Source organism: Amblyomma americanum, chromosome 2 (genome assembly GCF_052857255.1).
Source record: "Amblyomma americanum isolate KBUSLIRL-KWMA chromosome 2, ASM5285725v1, whole genome shotgun sequence".
NCBI lineage: Eukaryota > Metazoa > Arthropoda > Arachnida > Ixodida > Ixodidae > Amblyomma > Amblyomma americanum.
Genome location: NC_135498.1, coordinates 122,754,249 through 122,773,262, shown reverse-complemented (window position 1 = coordinate 122,773,262; position 19,014 = coordinate 122,754,249). Strand labels below are relative to the sequence as shown.

The following is a 19,014-nucleotide window of genomic DNA, read 5'->3' as shown; positions in this document are numbered from 1 at the left end:
GAAGAATTTTAGGAGTGCCTCAACGGCAGCCTTAGAGAGATGTGCAAGCATATTGTAGTGTATGTTATCTGGGCCTGCTACTGTCTTTTTGCCTGCAGGTAATACTCTGTTTAGTTACTTTATAAAAATTTTCCTGTTATAATTTTCATTCAAGCCTGCTCCTGTGGGAAGTTTTTATTTTTTCTGCTATGGTTTCTTTTTAAATTTGTGTAGTTGGGAGAACTGCGAACAGCAGCGCATTGCTCAAACAAAATGTGGGCTGTTCTTCTCATGCTCTTGGTGTACCAGGAGTGGACAGAAGTGGAAAAGTGTAAGGAGAATATTTGACGCTGAATTTCCGGACTTCATCCCACAATTTCTTCGGCGGTAGTGAACTGTTTAGTGTAGGAAAATAATTCTTCCAGGACGTTTTTTCGGCATTTCTGCGAATACGACGTACTTTGGCCCTGGCCATTTTAAATATTAACAGGTTCTCCGCTCTGGGGTACCTTAGAAATATTCCGCGTGGTTTGCTTTGTTCTTTTTTTTTGTTAGTCTGCACTCCTGCGTCCACCAAACCTTGTGATTTTTTTCTGATTTGTCCTGATGTTTGCGGGATCGCTATCTTTGCAGTAGAAATCAGACAGGTGGTAAATATTTCATTTATTTCATCTATGCTCAGTCCATCATCGAACTTTCTATATAATATGGCATTTGTGGCGATTAGTGACCAGTCGGCTAGTTGCAGTTTCCAGTGCTCAGGTCGTGTTGGAATGATGTGAATAGAGGATGATAATTTTAGAATTGTGGATAAGTGGTCACTTCCTCGAACATCATTTAAGCATCTCAATTAAAACCAATAAAAAACTGATGGCGATACGAAGGTTAAATATAAGCAGCTCATTTTTCCTGAGCTGGGACAGCTATATGTAATTTTTCTGTATTCTTTAGCCATATATTATTTGTAAGTTAAGGTCTTTAATTATCTGGCGTCTGGTGTCTGTGTGCTCACTTCCCCAAATGCCAGAATGCAAATTAAAATCCCGACTACCACATATGGCTCATGCATTTGTTGGAAAAGGCTTTACAAATCGTGAAGAGTAACTGTGAGGTGTGATAGTGCATATAGATTCATACTAATATTGTTTTGTTTCTGACTACACTGACTTCTACAGCATCAAAGTTTGTTTTCAATTGCATATCTCGCGAAGGGCGCCACTTTGCGTTATAATTGTGACGCCGCCTGACAGCCTGCTCGCTTGTCCTCTATCTCGTCGGAAAATTTGGACGTTCTTTAAGATATGTGTTTTCTGGCCCTAGGTTTGTCTCCTGAAGACACTAACCTATAGGCGGAATTGATATAAGAATGTCTGTAAAATCTGTTTAGTTGCTCAGTATTCCTCTACAGTTGCATTCAACCAAAAATGCCACGTGTAAGAGTGTTGGGTACTGGGGGGAAGGTTGGTTTTCAGGAGACATTATAATTGGCTTTCTTTTTTTTTTCACTAGAGGTGCGCCGCCCCTATTAATACAGCCGTGCTGGGGGTGGTATCCATCTCTTCCCTGGAAGCGCTGGAACCCCGTGAAGCTACGGCCGTACGAGTGGTGGACCTCTCCCTCTTGGAAAGGATTTTCTGGCCTCCTGACTCTAAAGTCGACGGGCGCTCTTTCAGAGTTAGCGGTTCAGCTTTCGCTGCCTCTGCCAGGGGCGTGGATTGGCCTGCCAGGGCCCCACTCGGCGAGGCCTTGGCAGGCGCCGACGACCGCTCTGGTGGAACACGCCATTGCACCGCATCGGCGAAGTTTGTGTTTGGAGGAAGGCAAAACTTGCTCTTTGATTTGTTGTCTTGCCTCCTTGGATGTAATGTTTTAATTTGTTTTCAGTGTAATCATTTCCTTCTATACTTTCCATGATGTGCATGCTCTTGAGCAGGCAGGATGACCCCCGCAAAGGTTTGCTCAGTTAGGTGGAGAAGTGCATTGCTTGGAGATATGATCGTTGGCGGAGCATTTCGCGCACGTTTCTTGTCCATGGTAGCTCAGCGAGCCCTGGCCAAACCGTCGGCACCTGAAGCAGGCGCGGGGGTTGCAGATGTACGTACCGACAGATGTTTTTAAGTATCTTATGTGTACTGAGTAGGGCAGTTTGCTGGAGGCAACGGTGAGGACCATGTGCTTTGTGGAGATTTCCTGGTTCTCTTTCCGGATTTCTTTCCGCTGTAGGAGCGCAACAATACAGGGCTCCCGGAAAAAAGGGCCGGAAAGGGGCCTAAAAACACAATAGGATGTATTTGCGGCTGCCACGAGGAAATTAACAAGCCGAAGGAATCGGCATAGTGATCGTACCGTCGTTAAATATAGCTAGGAACTGTCCTGCAAGGTATCACCAATGACAGGAACTAGTTCCTGGACGTATTCAATCACTTCCTTGGCTCGATGCTTGAGGCAACAGCGCTGCGTGAAAGCCCATTCTTTGAAGAGACCGCCACAAAGTGCAGCAAGGGCTAGATCCTTTGGGATTTTCTTCAGACACGATAAGTACCACTCCAGTGGACTGCCCTCAATTTAAACTTGCCTAAAGGAGAAGACGCAACATTTTAGTTCCAGGACCTGTCTTTGAAATTATGCATAGCATATTAGACAACATGAACAGCCTCGTGCATTACACAAAGAAGCTACCAATATTTTTATTATTGATTCCTTTCTGATAATCAGTTTCGGTTTCAATGGCCTAGCGATGCCTATAACTTAACGGACAATTGAGGTCACGTGAGACGTACGAAAACTCCTATGTTTGGTTTGGTTTATGAGGGTCTAACGTCCCAAAGCAACTCAGGCTATGAGGAACGCAGTAGTGAAGGGCTCCGGACCTTTCTACCACCTGGGGTTCTTTAACGTGCACTGAAATCGCACAGTACACGGGCCACTAGAATTTCGCCTCCATCGAAATTCGACCGCAACGGCCGGGATCGAACCCGCGTCTTTCGGGCCAGTAGCCGAGCGCCATAACCACTCAGCCACCACGGCGGACGAAAACTCCAATGTGGTCGCTACTTTATTCGTTTTAATCCCCCTTATCTCTTACCCGCGCCTGCCGGGGTTGGAATCACTAAAAATGAAGGAAGATAGATTATATCGCAGTTTTCATCACTCACGTGACACCAATCATCTGTGACGTCACAGCCGTTGTTCAGTTCCTGAAAGTGGAACATCATGACAAAAAAAATTTTATTAAAACTTATTCAACACAACTGTCTTGCACCCCATTCCAATGGCAGAAATACGCATCTAAAATTTGTTGCCTGCACTTTTTTAATTCGAACTGTTGATTTAGACCTATCACCATAAAATGTATGAAAAATGCTGCACTTAATATGAAGTAAGAACTATTCAAATAAAATTAAGGCTCCTTGGATTCTAATCACGGCGAGTCCTGTTTATTTATGAAATTCCTCAGCAAGACATCCAACTGCCTTCCCTTAGAGGTGAAGAAATCTGGGATTGCTGTATATATCACTTGCAGTTTTATAGTGAATCTCTGCTGCATAACGAGTTTTTGTCAACATTCAATTTTCTATCTACTCAATGATTATATGTTAACAGAAGTCATGTATAAAGTTTGTAGATAAATACTTGTCTAAGAAAGCAGCCTGCGTTTGAATGTTTATTGTGCCACTTCTGAATAAATTACGTGCAAACTGATGCGAAATATTTATACTAAACTTGCATGGCCAAATGCTCCTCGTTTGAGGCTTTTTATGTCTTAGAAGGCTGAGAAAACAATTTACGTTATGTGATCTACGCAAATTCATACTGCATTTGATAATTCATTCTCACAACTAATGGCGAATCCAAAAACTCTTAACCTGTTACATGTACGTCTGGTAAGTAAACGATGTCGTAAAGCAATATCTACAGAAGTAGTCGATAACAGGTCGAATGGCTCAAACTTAAATCTATTCTTGCATATTCGGGGCAGGTCGAGCGGCGATTCAAGAAGCGAGTGCCCAGATTTCCATCATTTTTTGCCTTTTCTTTGCTGAGAGATGGCTCTTAACCTCATCATTCCACTGGCGCTCCTACAAGATAGCAGCGTAGTGCATTGTGTACCCCCTTCACAATGGAAGAGTGGAACCTGCATGGCTGTTTTAGTGCGCTAGCACTCATAGTGGCCATCCGCCTCATTTGGGCGTTGTGTGTTTCTCTGAAGCCGGTGTTATGGCAGGCTGCTCAGCTGCCCAACGTGTCAGGCGGCAGCCCAGTTAGTCACGAGAGGCTTATGACGGGAGTCGACCTCGCAAGTTGTGTTTTAGTGAGTATAAGAAATTGATGTCGTTCCTGTGATGATGCCAAGCGCAGATACCAAGCATTGTCAACCACGGCGAGCGCACTGTCCTTCTATGAGTGTATAGATAGACATCCTTTGATCAAGACAAACCAACAAGCGAAAAGACTGACAACTTATAGACTACAGCGCCAGAATTGACTACGAACAAAGGGTGTTTTGATTTCAGTTGCGATTTTATTCTGCACTTCATAACGAAATGCGGTGGGTAATGCTACATCAAGACAAGCCACACGCCGGTGAAGCAAGAATGCCTTCTAACAAACGTATAACTAGTATTCCCATCTAAAATTATTTGCACGCGATACAATCAAAATATGAAAGGCGTGCAATATTACTCCCAGTCACACTGCGGTGTCAGTTTGCCGGTAGGCCTTCATTGGCAGCTCTCGTTGTATATCTGGTACTTGGGCGACGTGCCGCAAAGCAGTTCATACACGAACTCGCAGCAAGTCCCCTCGTCGCCAAGTGCCTCATCGGTCACCCAGAAGCTGCAGCCGGCTCCTGGATTTGTTGAAAAACACTCCAATCATTCTGCATAGCTCGACACTGCAAATAAGTACTTAAATATGAAACATGGCTTAATACAAGCAAACTCCCGGGGACATTGAATAAAACCACAGTCGAAGTTGTCAATGACTGCAGTATCTGACAAGTCAGCATGTATCGGAGCTTCCACGATTTCTTCGGGCCTTTCATCTAAGCAGTACAGGTTATTGCACGAGTTGATTTTCGATGAAGATAATTTTATGTCGCGATGTAGAAGGGACGACCACCCGTACCGTCTCCCTTTCGTCGTCTTTTTTTTGCGTCGGAATGGAACAATATGGTTCCCTAAGGTGGCAGTCTGGGCAGGTCACATCACTCTGCCGTTCTTGGCCCGGCTGAAGTGCAAACCTTGACCTTACAACTAACGTGCTTGTTATCTCTCAAAATATCTTCCAGATTTAGTTTCGAATAACTGTTAAAAGGGCCTATGGTAATGCTCACCGCCATGCAGTGCTACATGACAGTAGCAACATAGCTGACCAAAAGAAATCATGCAACCGGATATGAAACACAGGTACTACAGCTGCCGTGTTTTCTGAGAACTAAGGCTGTCAAGAAAGACTGAGTGCTTGCTGGAAAATTTAAAACAATGTTCCTGAATTCTTAAGCGTGGCTTTTATGCTTTTCGATCAACATTCCGGTTTCCGAAGCGATGGCATCAGATCATGAGGCTTGTTTTGAAAATACACTCAAGACAGGCTGCACATTCATAATAACGCCTGTGGTTGTGAGCGCAAAGGTTCTATATTTGACATACACATCGCCGCCGTGAATCGGTTTAAGGACCGCGTCCACCGATGTTTGTAACAATCTGTAAAAGGAACATCTGAAACCTGCCAATCAAAGGAGCTATTTTTTTCCGCGCAGCGACATTTTTCTTGCTGTTGATGGTGAAGACTATGTGAAAAAACGTTTTCTTCGCTCCTTTATTGCCCGCTCTCTAGAAACCATACAAGTACACTGAACGATGACGTAAATATACTTCAATAAAACTGCATCTCATGGACCACTGGATGCCTGCAGCGCGTGAGGTGAAGGGTCGCCGATAAGTCAACTAATATAATCTAACTCTAGCTAGCTACCCCGGTGTGGGCAAGGCCGCAAGTTGAAATGAACTATTCAATGCATGCAAAATGTTTCCGTGCTATTTTGTTTACCGTTCTCTATGTAGCTGTGACGAAATACCTTGCACCTCTGGCAGTCCCTGTAAGCTACAGTGAAGTTAAAGGCCTCCAGACTCTCTGCAGAAAAGAAACAAACACGACGTTAGTGCAATCGGTACTGGAAGTTTTTCAAGTCACGAGAAAAAACACACTCTGCCTCGGAAGACAGCGTCTCTGGATGAAGCAGCCCGTTTGCCTCTGTCGCCTACGAGCTAAACACGCGTGACACTGATGCCGGCAAAGAAATTGGGCGGCAAACACTGTGGAAGGGTGATCCACATTTATTGGATGGTCCCGGTAGCCGACGGAGCGGGCTGTCGACGTTGCTGGCCAGGCCGATTCCCGAAAGCGTTCTATGTTGCACGAGCGAGATCTTCATCAGCGCCGCTGGCGATGCCAGCGCCGCTACAGATGCTCTCCACCCCCCTCCCCTAGCACGATGCGCGATAAAAGAAAAAAATAATGGTATGTACAAGTTTCTTCATGTCAGTGAAGTTCGGGTCAGACATCGGGAAGGCTGTCGGGCGGGAGAAACGACCTCGGGCTGTCGAGCCTGGCTGCTTCGAAAAGGGCGAGGGGAGCCAAAGGATGGGAATGATGAAGGAAGCAACAGGCAGGAAAAGTCATCGAGGTAGGGGAGGCGAGCTAAGCATGCTTCGGTCGTCCGGCCTACGGGTGGGGCCGGCAGTTGGGTTGAAGTGGGCCGGAAATGCTGATACAGAAAATGCAGCCGCGTGGGTATGAACGGGAGATATGCGATGTGGGCTGGCCCAGTCGGTGCGGACGAAGGTTTGGCGTGCGGAAACCGCATCCGTAGAAATGAAGGCGATGCCTCCGCCGCTGGCGACGGTGAAACCACGACGGACGGAACTGTGCTTCAAGTCTGTTGCGTGGGGCCCGGGCTGCGTTGTCAGGAAGTAGTCGAAGCAGGCGACGGTGTGCACCGGCTGTATGCAAAAGCAATGCCACTGGGGCGTTCTGGCCGCTTGCTGGTAAGAGAGGGCAAAAGTCCTGGACGTAGGGGTCAGAATTGGAAGGAACCGGTAGTGCGCAGTACATTGGCAGTATAGGATGAGGCATGCTGTAATGAGTCGCAAGCATGCCACCACGTTCTGTGGGTGTCTCGTCTGTCGCAGTGGCACAGGCACGTGGGAAAACGCCAGGTGGGCAGGGGACAGGAAGGGCAGTTGGGCTCACTGTGGTTGGGCTGGAGGCGGCAGACGAACGTGGGACTAGTAGCGTGTTGAGGCCCGGGTCAAGATAGGGTTGTTCTGGTGATGGTCCAAGGGCAGGCGCCACAGCTGGGAAGCAGGCCTGGGCAGGAGGCGCCCAGAGACGGGAGCTCGCAGGTGGATGGCCGTCCGTGGGGGCCGTTGGAGCAAACTTGGGAGAGACCGTGGTGTAGTACAAGGCAGCTGGGTGTGAAGGTGGGCAAGAGACTGACGCGGGATCACGTGGCACTTGCCGAACAGTGGGTGAGGGCACGTACGGTGGCGGCGATACTGGAGAGACCAGTGTGGGGAGAAGCGCCGACGTAGGAGTAGGCGGAGGGAAAACCGAAACAGCTCGGGTAGGGAATGCGGCCGGGGGAGGTGGGTCGAGTAGTGGCGCAGCTGCTGAATCGGGAACAGGAGCGCAGAGAGTCGGCGGGAGCTCCAAGCCAAAAAACACCGTCAGGCCCTTTAAATCGGCGTATATGTCGGGACCGGGAGGCGGCAACCGCAGCTGTGCCATGAGACCGGGTGGGAGTTCGCGGCTGGCGTGCTGATAGCACAGCACCTGGCTGGACACGTTGTTGGCATGAAAGTGCGAGTACAGCAGCGCCAGCCACTAAACAGGGTCCCTGGCATAAAAAGCGGGCATGCCGGGCAGCCGAGGAAGGAAGGAGCGTGGATGCGGCTGAAGGAGCTGACCAGATGCGTTGGTAGGCGCGTACATGGCGATGAAAAGATGCCTCAAGCCGGGTGCGAACCGCGGCCGTGCAGCGGCAAGGCGAAGTGGAGGGACGGGACGAGCAGGAGCGCAGAGCCGGTGGGAGCAGCGTTGCGTGCGTCGGGGCTGTCGTCCGTAGTCACCAGATGTGGGGGGTGATCCACATTTATTTGCAGTTCCGGTAGCCGGGGCTGGTGAGCCGGCGGAGCGGGCTGTCGACGTTGCTCGCCAGGCCGGTTGCCGAAAGCGTTCAGTCACTTCTGTGTTGCACGAGTCAGATCTTCTTTATCAGCGCCTCTGGCGATGCCAGCGCCGCTACAACACTACTCTCGCAGCAGTTCTCGAAATACGAGCCACACGAATAGCACGATGCTTGGTTCGAAAAGGAAGCGTGTGAATCCACCTTTTTCACAAGATGCGCGCCCTCTGGGGAATGACGAAAATTTATCTGTTGCATATTGAAAAAGAACGCACGTGGGAGACGCACGCGCGATCTTGTTCCGCGAAGAGCCAGCTGCGCCTGTGAAGTGACAAGTGCGTGTGCTAGGCAGCTGCCGCCATCTGTCGCATGAGCCTGTCACTAAGATGAACAACACATGCGCAGTAACAGCAGGCAGTCTCATTTTCAGCCAGTGGAGCTTGTAAAGGACGCATGTGCAGAGCGGCATTGTGAAAAAAACCGGATTATACCGATTCTTCACCTTTTCACATAAAAATCGGCAACCCATGCTGCATATACCATTTCCGATACCTCCCATTCTATTTTGGGCGCAATCTTGGAAAAACCGCCTTGAGGCGCGCAGTAGTTCCAACACACTGCAACAAGGGCTCCGCCGTGAGGGGCCTCCAAAGATGAATGATAGGCCGAGCAGGACCACTGCCAGCCTGAGAGGCCGCTCTGAGTAAACATGCTGTGCGCAAAATATTTTGTAGTTTTGTATTAGTCAGATTTATCTGCTGTGTTTTTCTGTAGTTCTCTCGCTACAACAACATACAGCACATTATGACAGAAAATTTTGGGTTACTACAAAAGTTTGTTTTTGCTACAAGTTCATGGCAAAAATACTAAAAAAAATCGTAACAACAGAATTTTTGTATCTATTCTTTAACAGGCAGGGTTGAGGAATATTCTCTCCGCTCCTAGGTCCTCAGCTTCCGAGTCCTCAACTCCTTGATCCATCTTGACCCATCAATGTGGTTTTCTCTCTTTGTGTGTCATGACCACCAGTTCAGACCCAACCCATGCACGCTTTTTCGTTCACTGTTTGCGGCCGGCCAAAACTGGTTATATTTGATTGAGGCCGCTGACATTCCGTTGAAGGAGTTCCGTTGCTGCTGCGACTTTTTAGTCTGACCTCACTGCCCCTGCATTTCTGGGGCACGCACTCATTCAAGAATTCGCTCAATGTTGCTTGAATTCCTCTCATAAGTACGGCCGAACTCTATCTCCGCAGGTGCAAGCGATGGGGGGAGGGCGCCTTACCCGATTATGGCAGCTGCAAAGTTCTCCACAATGCAAATTTTCCCCATTCAGATTTGAACCGCCGGTCTGTCACCTATGCTTGCGATGAGCTGAACCGTAGTGTTCGGAACGTTTCAAGCCCTCGTTTCTCCATGGCTTCCTCATTAGAAATAGTTCGGCAAATCGCTTAAACCATCAAAGTAGAACCTCATCCCTCGAGACAGTATACCCTGGGGCCTTAACTCTGGGATGCAGCCGCAATGGCATCAAGTCGAGCACGCATAATTTCCTTCAAGTACAGAGGAAGCTGTTCAGCCAAAATTAGATTCGGCTGCTGTTTTCTCTGCATTATGACCCCTGCTGACTAACCCTTCCGATTTTTGTTAATAATCCATGTTCCTCAAATCACACTCACCATATTCAGTTCATTATAGCTTTTGTGTCTGCCACTTTTAAGTTTGCTTTCGAACAGATCTTATTCAGTAGACCTGTACTTGAGCCTGTGACACTTTTAAATCTCTCTTCGAATAATCGGCACGCAGCCAACCGTTCGCCTATCTCCGATAGTGGATATGAGCTTTTCAGCTTCCAATGTCAGCACTGACAGCTGCTAAAAACTATTTTCTTGAAGTAAGGCGAACGCACGGGAAAGTTGGTTGACCATAACTGAAATGTACGCGCTGCTTTTGAACCAAGACACAAATGGGTAGAAAGAAGCGCACTGCAAGCACAACATTGTGTGCGTCGTTTTGTCTATTTATGTTTGGGCTCTTACATAGCGCGTAAACATCATTTTGAAGTATTTTTTCGCGCTAAAAGTATGCGAGAGTTCAAAAATTTCGCATACCTCTGTCACTATACAATAATACCAATATATCTCAATGCTTGTGTCCCCGCCTGAAGCCACACACCGGCATGGACCTTATTCGCTTCCTCGCATTACGCTTATCAGGGTCAGCTGTCAGACATAACTTACCATCTAGAGGCTGCAAGTGGACCACATTCCCGGCAGTGTAGCCCGGTGACGACGTTATAGTCGTGAGGAAGTTACTAGAAGAAGATCAAGACAACAAGGCGGTACATTTATGAAGCAGTTCCTCAAGTTGTAAATTGTAGTGTTCTTGCTAAAAAAAATACATGCACATTCACATAGGTTCTATTTTTTCGCCACAAATACACTTCAGTATGGACCATTTCCTCATTTTAGGATATCAAGTACTGCCAAATTAAAGCAGTTCATTCACACAAGTCTCTTTTTTTTTTGCGCCGCATTCACTTCCATTTCGGCCGCTTCATCATCTTTGGATATCAAGTAGCTCTGCTAAAGTAAAGCAGTTCATTCACTTAGGTCCCATTTTTTAATGCGTCGTGTTCTCTTCCTTATCGACCGTTTTCTAATCTTTGGATAAGAGGTATTGGGAAAATAAAACAGTTCATTCACATAGATCCCCCTTTTTCCGCCGTATTCCGCTGCGTATGGACCGCTTCCTCCCCTTTGAATACCAAGCACTGCCAGTGTAAAACAGTTCATTCATGTTGGTCCCATTTTTTATAGCATCACGTTCCCTTGCGTATGAACTCTTTTACTTCGGCAGTACTTCATATACAATGATGAGGAAACGGTCCACAAGCAAGTGAATGCGATGCAAGGAAAGGGGCCTCTTGCTATCTCCGAAAAACTGCTGATGAGGAAACGGTCCACAAGCAAGTGAATGCGATGCAAGGAAAGGGGCCTCTTGCTATCTCCGAAAAACTGCTATAAATGCGCAGCATACGCATTAGTCAAATAATTCGCGACGAGACGATAGCATGTGTTTTTCCAATAACTGCTACAAGAAAATCCTGCGTAGATAAGACATCAAAACTCGGACCAAAGGAGAGTAGATACGCCGGAGTCCGCTTGCAAGATATTTAGGTCAGTGAAAACAGCCTGTAGAATTTAGGAACTGATCTGCCTCCAGTTCTATTTACTGGGATTACATAAGCAGACCTTAAATCGTCAGGGCACACATGCCGTATCCAGTGACTGTTGGAAAATGAGAGATAGCAGGAAAGCTGCGTGTTGGCAGGTTTTCAAGTTTCGCATTCATGCCATCGGGTCCTTGGCTATTGTGGTGGGTTAGGTGTTCAATTGCACGAGCCACGCGAAGTGCTGATATGTGAATCCGTGAAAAATGAATCTGGGTATCGGCCTCAGGAAGCAGCAGTGGGTTTTAAATGGCAATTCGTCCAAAAATACTTCTGTGAAGTGGCTGTTACATTATTCGGAACACTGTTCTATAGTTAGGGTTCTGCCGTTTACACCCAAAATCACAGGAACCGCACCAACGGTTTTCGGAATAACAGCGTTCCAAACTTCCTTCGGGGGAGTTTTAGGCACCAATTCATGCCTATGTTACATTGAAAAATTAGGGCATATAAGACTGATAAGAAAATATAAAGTACTCAGACACATAAAGCCTGTAGGTTATAACCATATACATTTATTGCGCTTCATGTGACAGATATCCCTTAGCCACAGTTTACTTAATTGGTTTTTGGTGTTTTTTTTTTTTTGGGGGGGGGGGGGACGGAACTGGCGCAGTATCTGTCTCATATATCGTTGGACACCTGAACCGCGCCGTAAGGGACGGGATAAAAGAAGGAGTGAAAGAAGAAAGGAAGAAAGATGTGCCGTAGCGGAGGGCTCCGGAATAATTTCGACACCACCTGGGGATCTTTAACTTGCACTGACATCGCACAGCACACGGGCGCCGTAGCGTTTTGCCTTCATAAAAACGCAGCCACCGCGGTCGGGTTCGAACCCGGGAACTACGGATCAGTATCCGAGCGCCCTAACCACTGAGCCACCGCGGCGGGTTTACTTAAAGTCACGTTGTTTTCGCTGTCGAATTTTTGCTTCGACAGCGCCGCAGTATAATAACCATGCTGTTAACAAATGCGACCATAAAACAGCTAAAATACCTGTAGTTCTGTTTCTGCACAAGAAGAGTCAGCAAAACGGAAGCGCTTACATTTTGCCATCAGAGCCATATTCAAAGGTTGTATTAAGTGGCGAGTCAACGAGGGGCCCCGTCGGGCCGGTCCTTAGGCACTTCGCTTCACCTCCGAAGTAAGGGTCGCTCTCAAAGTTTCTATAGATCTGGTGCAGGTTGGACTTGAAAGGAAAACACTGAAACGTAATAAAAAGAAATGAGCACATTTCATCACACCACACTGGGATATTAAACCCGCTTTGCTCGTAGCTCCTAAAACATAGGATGAAAAAATACAGCCCTCGGTTTGTCGGGCACTCGTTCAGGTAGGCGTGTTATAGAAACTGTGAATTTCCGCTGAATTAGAGGAGGGAATTAGAGTAGGGATGTTCCAGAACCTGATGATGATATTAGGTGTATTTTTGGCGCAACGGCATCTAAGGCCAAAGAGCAGCGAACACCTGAACCAGAACCAGAACGGGTTCCTAATTCAGCTAATTTAAGCGTACGATACGAGCACTGGTGACCCTGAGTATACATTCCGGGCTTCACAAATCTCTTCGCACTTTGCTCATACCAATGTTTTTAAATAGTTTCTTTCGCGCAATATTGAACACTGGAATGCATTGCCCCGTCCAGCGCGTTCCATCCCAATAGACAGATTTATACAGGTCAGAAGTGATTCGTAATAACTTTATTTACTCTACTCATGCTCCCAATGTGTGTAATGTTCCCTATGTTTTCAACTTTGATCTTTTTAATTTTTACTACCGTGTATTTAGTTTTGAATGCATAGGTCCACTCCTGCGATAGCCCCTGTAGGCCCTGCAGTATGTACAAATGAAAAATTTAAAAAAATGTGCACGTTAGTCAAGTGTGTTCAGCAATGTCTATTCTTTAAAATATAGCCTCTCGCATTTACATAGGGCCCCCCAATTCAGACAAACCATCTTTTTAAGGTGATATCATCAGTCCCTAATAAGCATCGTGTAGGCATAGGCCAGGTGGAGCTTTACTGCAGCTTGGAAACCTCCTATTCGCATGTATTCTCTGTACCGCTCTCGCCAGAAAAGCATGCAGTCATGCTTAGCGGCTCTTCTATCTCGATAGCTTGCAGACTTCGATGTAACAGCGCTCCCAGTAAGTACTGTTACAGCAAAACTCTGACTGCAACGTCTGAATGTGCCGGCGAAGAAACGACGCAGTTCAGCGTGCCCAGTTCGTGGCACCATTACGGCGTCGCGTCGATTTCTTAAACATCCCCGATAGGGTACGTAGACATAGGCAAAGCGATTGCGTATTTCAACAGGTTCATTGGGCCAGCGACTTTCAAAGTCCTAATCCCTGTGCGTCGAGACCCACTGGTGGGCCACCCTTAGATTTTCTCTGGTACGGCTTGGCCCAGCAGTGAGCCTTAATTCGGCGAAGTGAACTTTTCAATAGGACATCGTCAAATTTCATTACAACATGTGCTGATTGCACTCCCAAGCTCGAAATGAATTTCATTGTGTAGGAATATACCTGGAACGTGTTGACATCTATTGTGCGTTATGCGACGAGATATACCAATGATGAAATCTAAGGTTTGACGACGTCTCGTCTGGTAGGGTGAATACATGTGAAAAATAAATAAAGAAGCGCCGACCATAAATGTGTAGTCAAGGTAACAGATACGTTTCGAATCCCACACGGAAGCCTTGTTCACTGAAGGAAAAATTTCAGACACAACGCTCAAGTACATTGTACTAATCGCCGCAGGCATCTAGCGTACGTGGGCAGTAGATTGCCGATGTTGCTGTTTAGCGTGTGATCTGTTGTCTGGATAATCAAGGACTCCAGATATTGGCGGGACATCCAGATTTTCTCACGGCCCATAACTGCCGCTTCTTCCAAAGCGATACCGTGCTTCGCATTTTCAACGTGTTCAGCAAGTGCGTTGGAAGCGACCTCTTTGTTTTGCTTCTATCATCATTCTTGTGGTTTCCGCTGTCCCCTATGTAGGAGTAAACGCAGTCTGAGCAAAGGATTTTATAAATTACGCCACGAAACTCTTCCTTTTTCAGCTTGTCTTTTACAACCACCACCTAGTGACGAACCTTGCACGCTGGAACATTAGCTATATGCACATCGTAGGTGCGAAAAACGCGGGCCAATGACGCCCTCATGCCTGGCACATAAAGTATTGCAGCTCGGGCACGGCAAGGAACGCCAACGGGATGAAATGGTCTCTCTGTCTGTCGTATAACAGCGTCCACGATGTCCTTTGGGTAGCCGCATTTGTTGAGCTCGTGGCGAACTAGGCGTAGGTCAGAGGCTTTATCTTCAGGTTTCGACCATATTTTTTCCGCACGTCGGACGAGGGTAGCAGCGACGGAGCGCCTGTGGAACGTTGGATGGATCGAATTAAAATGAAGGTACCGGCCTATGTGCGTGTCCTTTCTATGCACCTTCAATGATAGGCGGACATCACTTCGCTCAACCTTGACGTCCCGAAAAAGCAGGCGGCTAGAGATCTCCTCCCCGATAGTAAACTGAATAGAATCTTCCATGCTGTACAGATGGTTCGTGAAAGCAGTCAAGGCATTCTTTTTTATTATACAAAAGCAGTCATCAAAGTACCGCAGAAAGACCTTCGGGCATAGCTTGAACGACGCCAAAGCGCGGTTTTCCAGTGTTTCTATTGTCAGGTTTGCAGTTGTGGCACAGATAGATGCTCCCATGGCAGTGCCGTGAACTTGTTTATAGACAGTGCCCCGAAAGATGAAGTAGGTGTTTTTCAGGCAAAACTGCATTGGCTTCAACAGGTCCAGTAGGTCGATAGGTCTCCTTGCACAGCCCTTCGTCGTCCTGTAGCGCTGATCGGCACATCTCCACCGCCAGATCACGGATCGGTCATCTTGACTACACCTTTTTTTATCGGTGCTTCTTTTGTATATTTTTCATAGGTGTAGCAATGACATCGCCTGTTTTCATTCCTTTTCGAAACCGGAATAAATTTTGCCGAACTCCTCACGGGAGCTAATTCAATGGCCGCTCATCCAGCTTATCTGCTTTAAGTTTGCTTTAAGTTTGTTCCGCACTATTTACGCGTAAGTCTGAACGGACCGCCAGTGCGCTAACTCGCCCGCCAACAAATCTCCCTACGCGCATTCAGACAGCTTAGAGCGCTTATCGTGGTGTTGAAAATCTGGCTCAAGCAGTTTGCTACGGCCATTGGAAAAACCGCGCAGTTCCATCCGTACCAAGAAATCGCTTGGAGATATCTCGAACCACCTGGTCGGATTTGACTGGCGTCCTCGTACGCCTCTGAACGCGTTTTGGGTAGCTGGAACCCTTCCTATTAAACTACCTCCTACTAAATTATCTCGGTTGGAGCCACCTGCTCAGTGTTGTCGCGGTATCGTCTTGGCTCGTAAAACCAGCCATATTGTTTGTTTATACTTATCGAGTGACAGCTTGATCACAGTCTTGTCTTCGCCTGAATTCCACGGGTGGTGTCTGAAACATTCATATCATCCTTCTAATATGCAACCTGCAGTTTACATCAAACTCTTCGACAAGATACAAGCCTCAAATATGCTGTGAAAGTGAATTCTGGGAAAAGCGGCCTCAATTTAAGCATAACCGCGTTCAGTACGGCCTGCATAGCCGAAGCCGCGGAGGCCAGTACGGTGGTAAGGCTGCTAGCGCTGGCTACCGCAGCCATTTGTTCGACGCTTTTCGACTGCTCTTTTTATCGTGACGATGTGAAATGCGGTGTGTTTAGTGCTGAGATGCATTTCTGAACCGAAGCCAATAGCTCTGCTATTAGCCGGTGCCTGGATACCACACTTGTGGAGATAGAAGAACAAAATTTTGCCTTTCGCCTCCACTGGTGCCGTCTCCAGCCACCGGCTAATAGCAAAGCTATCGGCTTCGTTTGAGTAACTATTGGTCCAGAGACTTTTGACCCCGACTGTACAAACATTTTCTTTCCATTAACAGTAGAGAATACATATCTTGCGCTGGACATATTCAACAGAGAAAAGGAAAAAGCGAAAAACAATTACCAAATTGGTATTTGAGTATTGTAAAATGATGACCTTTATGTAATCAGAAGAAAAATGCGCTTGCATGTTAGATATGCAGCAGAGAAAAGAAAAGGAACAAAGCTGAACAATTTTGGCATTTCTGCATTACAATATGATGGCTCTCGCGTAATCACAACAAAAATGCACTTGCATGGGCAAACCCGCTGAAAAGTATAACCGGGTGAAAGGAGAGAAAAACAACACTGGAAATTACGATGCAAATACATGAGCAGTGCCTGGTCAAAATTATCAGTGGAAAAAAATGCAGAGGGAGACCATTCCAGTGGGTAAAGGTTCGAGGACAAACCAATTTTTAAGGAAGTTAGTGCGTGCGTGGAAAGTGAGCAAATTGTGAGCGTGACGGTGCTTAGACGCGCGCTGCAGGTTAGGTTGAATGTATGGTCATCCGTTAAATTCCAGCAACTCGTTATACATCGCGAAAAAAAATTGTCATGCTATAGTTCATCGCGATTCCAATGTAGAGATATGGCTGTCAGCCAATAGTTGTGACGGAGAATCAGTGGACCTGAGCTTGTTAAAAATGAACCGCAATGCTCGTCTCTGAACCATTACTGTTTATGCGGGGAAACTCAGTGATACAAAAATTGCCTCTCTGCGCTAGCAAAAAGAAAATAATAAAATTTTCTTTTGAGAAGAGGAAAGGACGCAGTAACTTCCTCACTCTAGGCGGACACCAGGAGAGCTTTGTGAGACATAGGATAAAGTAAGGCGTGAAATGAGGAACAGATGAGGAGGAGTAGTAGTGGAGGGCTCCGTGATAATTTAGACAAGCTGGGGTTAGTTAACCTGCACTCCGCACTAGTCAGGCTAGACATTCGATTCACTGCATAGGCCGAGGCACTAGTCTCCTCACTATGCTGAAGCCCCGGAGAGTACGTGACTGCGCAGAGATAATATAGCAGGTATAAGGTAAGGCTTTCGGTACCGTGAAGTGGTGAAGGCGGGCAGAGATTCTCAAAAAGCTGACGTCTGTACTCTCTCTGGCTCAGTTTCATGCTTTTCACAACAGCCGTAGAAGCAAATATACATATCAGAATTCTCCCATGACTCAAAACTGTTTGCTTCTGAGTACGTAACCGATCATAACTGTGGTGATATTTGTTTCCAGTGCAAGCTGGCACAGTTAGCATGGTAAAATGCAGATAGCTTCTTTGGCTCCCATTGGGATCCCTTTACTCTTCTTCAAAAGGCATTCGTTTTTGATAAATTCTCTAGTGCCTGCCCTAGGCCGTTACCGGCCTGGGGCTAATGCCGAAAAGTTTTGTTCTGCGAAAGACCAAATTTAGGCGGCTTGCCAATACTGCCCAACATGCCAATTTCTTTGTCTAACGTGGTGATCACAGGAAACAGCTATATGAGATGCATAACACATCGAAGAATCACAAGCATGGATGGCATCGAAAGATGGAAGTTGCCAAAAGTTGCTCCGTACAGTTTAGCGAAATGTGTCGAAATTTTTGGTCTTTTTTTCGCTAGAGAAAATAGGGCACTGCTCAAAGAATGATATGCTCTCTAACAACCAAGAGGACTACGGGAGCATCCCGACAGAAGTGACGGCCGTGTATCGGAATTTAGTGTAACGATTCTGGCGGATTAACTTGAGCGATTTATTTGTGGCAAATACATCTTTGCGAGGTGCACACAAAAAACTTACGCTTCTTTCATCTTGATAGGCTCCTAGTGAAGGGTTGAGGTCAGGCGTCGAGTTACAGGCTGAGCTACCAACTAAGAGCACAACCGCTGTAACAGCAAGTGCAGCCGACATTTCTGGTACGACCTCAGCGATCACAGCAATGCGTGCAAGCGACGGGGTTTATATCGTGCACACGATTTCGAGTAGGTTAGCCACATGTTGCGCTAGAAGGGATACAGAACACTGGATCCTGATTTATGTTTGCGCAGCTGTCGAGGTCAATGCCAGAACAGCGGCACGTGGCCTGTTTTTATACTTTTTCAACAGTATTTTATATTTTTAAAGTCATTCTCCTGCACGCGACGAAGTATTCGGGGCAGCCTCACTGGAGGTCTTCAACAGTGCCCTCTTCCATTACGTGTATTTTCGTGGAGGGCCTACCAATGCATGCAATGGGTATTGGTGAGTAATTTATATATACATATTGTGCAATGCAAGAAAACAGTGGGAAGTGGGCTTCGCTAAGCGGTTTAATTCTGCTTTGTAGGATTTCGCAAGGTTATCTTCTTTTGTTACATGTTTAAAGAGCGAGGCTTTCCCGGAAAATTTAAGGGATACCACGTTGCTCAGTTAAAGAAGAGCTGTTTCCAACACCTGTGGTCACCTTAAGCGGATAGTTTTTTTTTTTTTTGCATCTCACTCGTTAAGATTTCCGAGACGTGTCTCCGCCACCTTGTGACGTCAACGAAAAATATGCGTGAATTAATGGCACCTGACCTCCGGGCTTCGCCATAACCGTCCGTTACAACTCTATCTGTATGCACTCCAGATCATTCGAACTTTTATAACAGCTGATATGGAAATCAATGTTGGTGTTCTTTTGCT

At 46.6% G+C, this 19,014-nt stretch overlaps 1 protein-coding gene across 2 annotated transcripts; it reads right to left on the bottom strand.

The window, feature by feature from the left end:
• Nucleotides 1-4,492: 4,492 nt before the first annotated feature.
• LOC144119046 (uncharacterized) lies at nucleotides 4,493-18,305 on the bottom strand. Of its 2 annotated transcripts, XM_077651778.1 has the most exons (5): nucleotides 18,151-18,305; nucleotides 12,445-12,602; nucleotides 10,407-10,480; nucleotides 6,031-6,114; nucleotides 4,493-4,828 (listed from the first exon to the last, which is right to left on the bottom strand). In XM_077651778.1, exons 1-5 carry the CDS (start codon nucleotides 18,259-18,261, stop codon nucleotides 4,701-4,703), a joined length of 555 nt encoding a protein of 184 aa, XP_077507904.1. In that variant the 5' UTR covers nucleotides 18,262-18,305; the 3' UTR covers nucleotides 4,493-4,700. The 2 variants fall into 2 exon arrangements, with proteins under 2 accessions (XP_077507904.1, XP_077507905.1); XM_077651779.1 differs by lacking the exon at nucleotides 6,031-6,114.
• Between the last annotated feature and the right edge of the window lie 709 nt (nucleotides 18,306-19,014).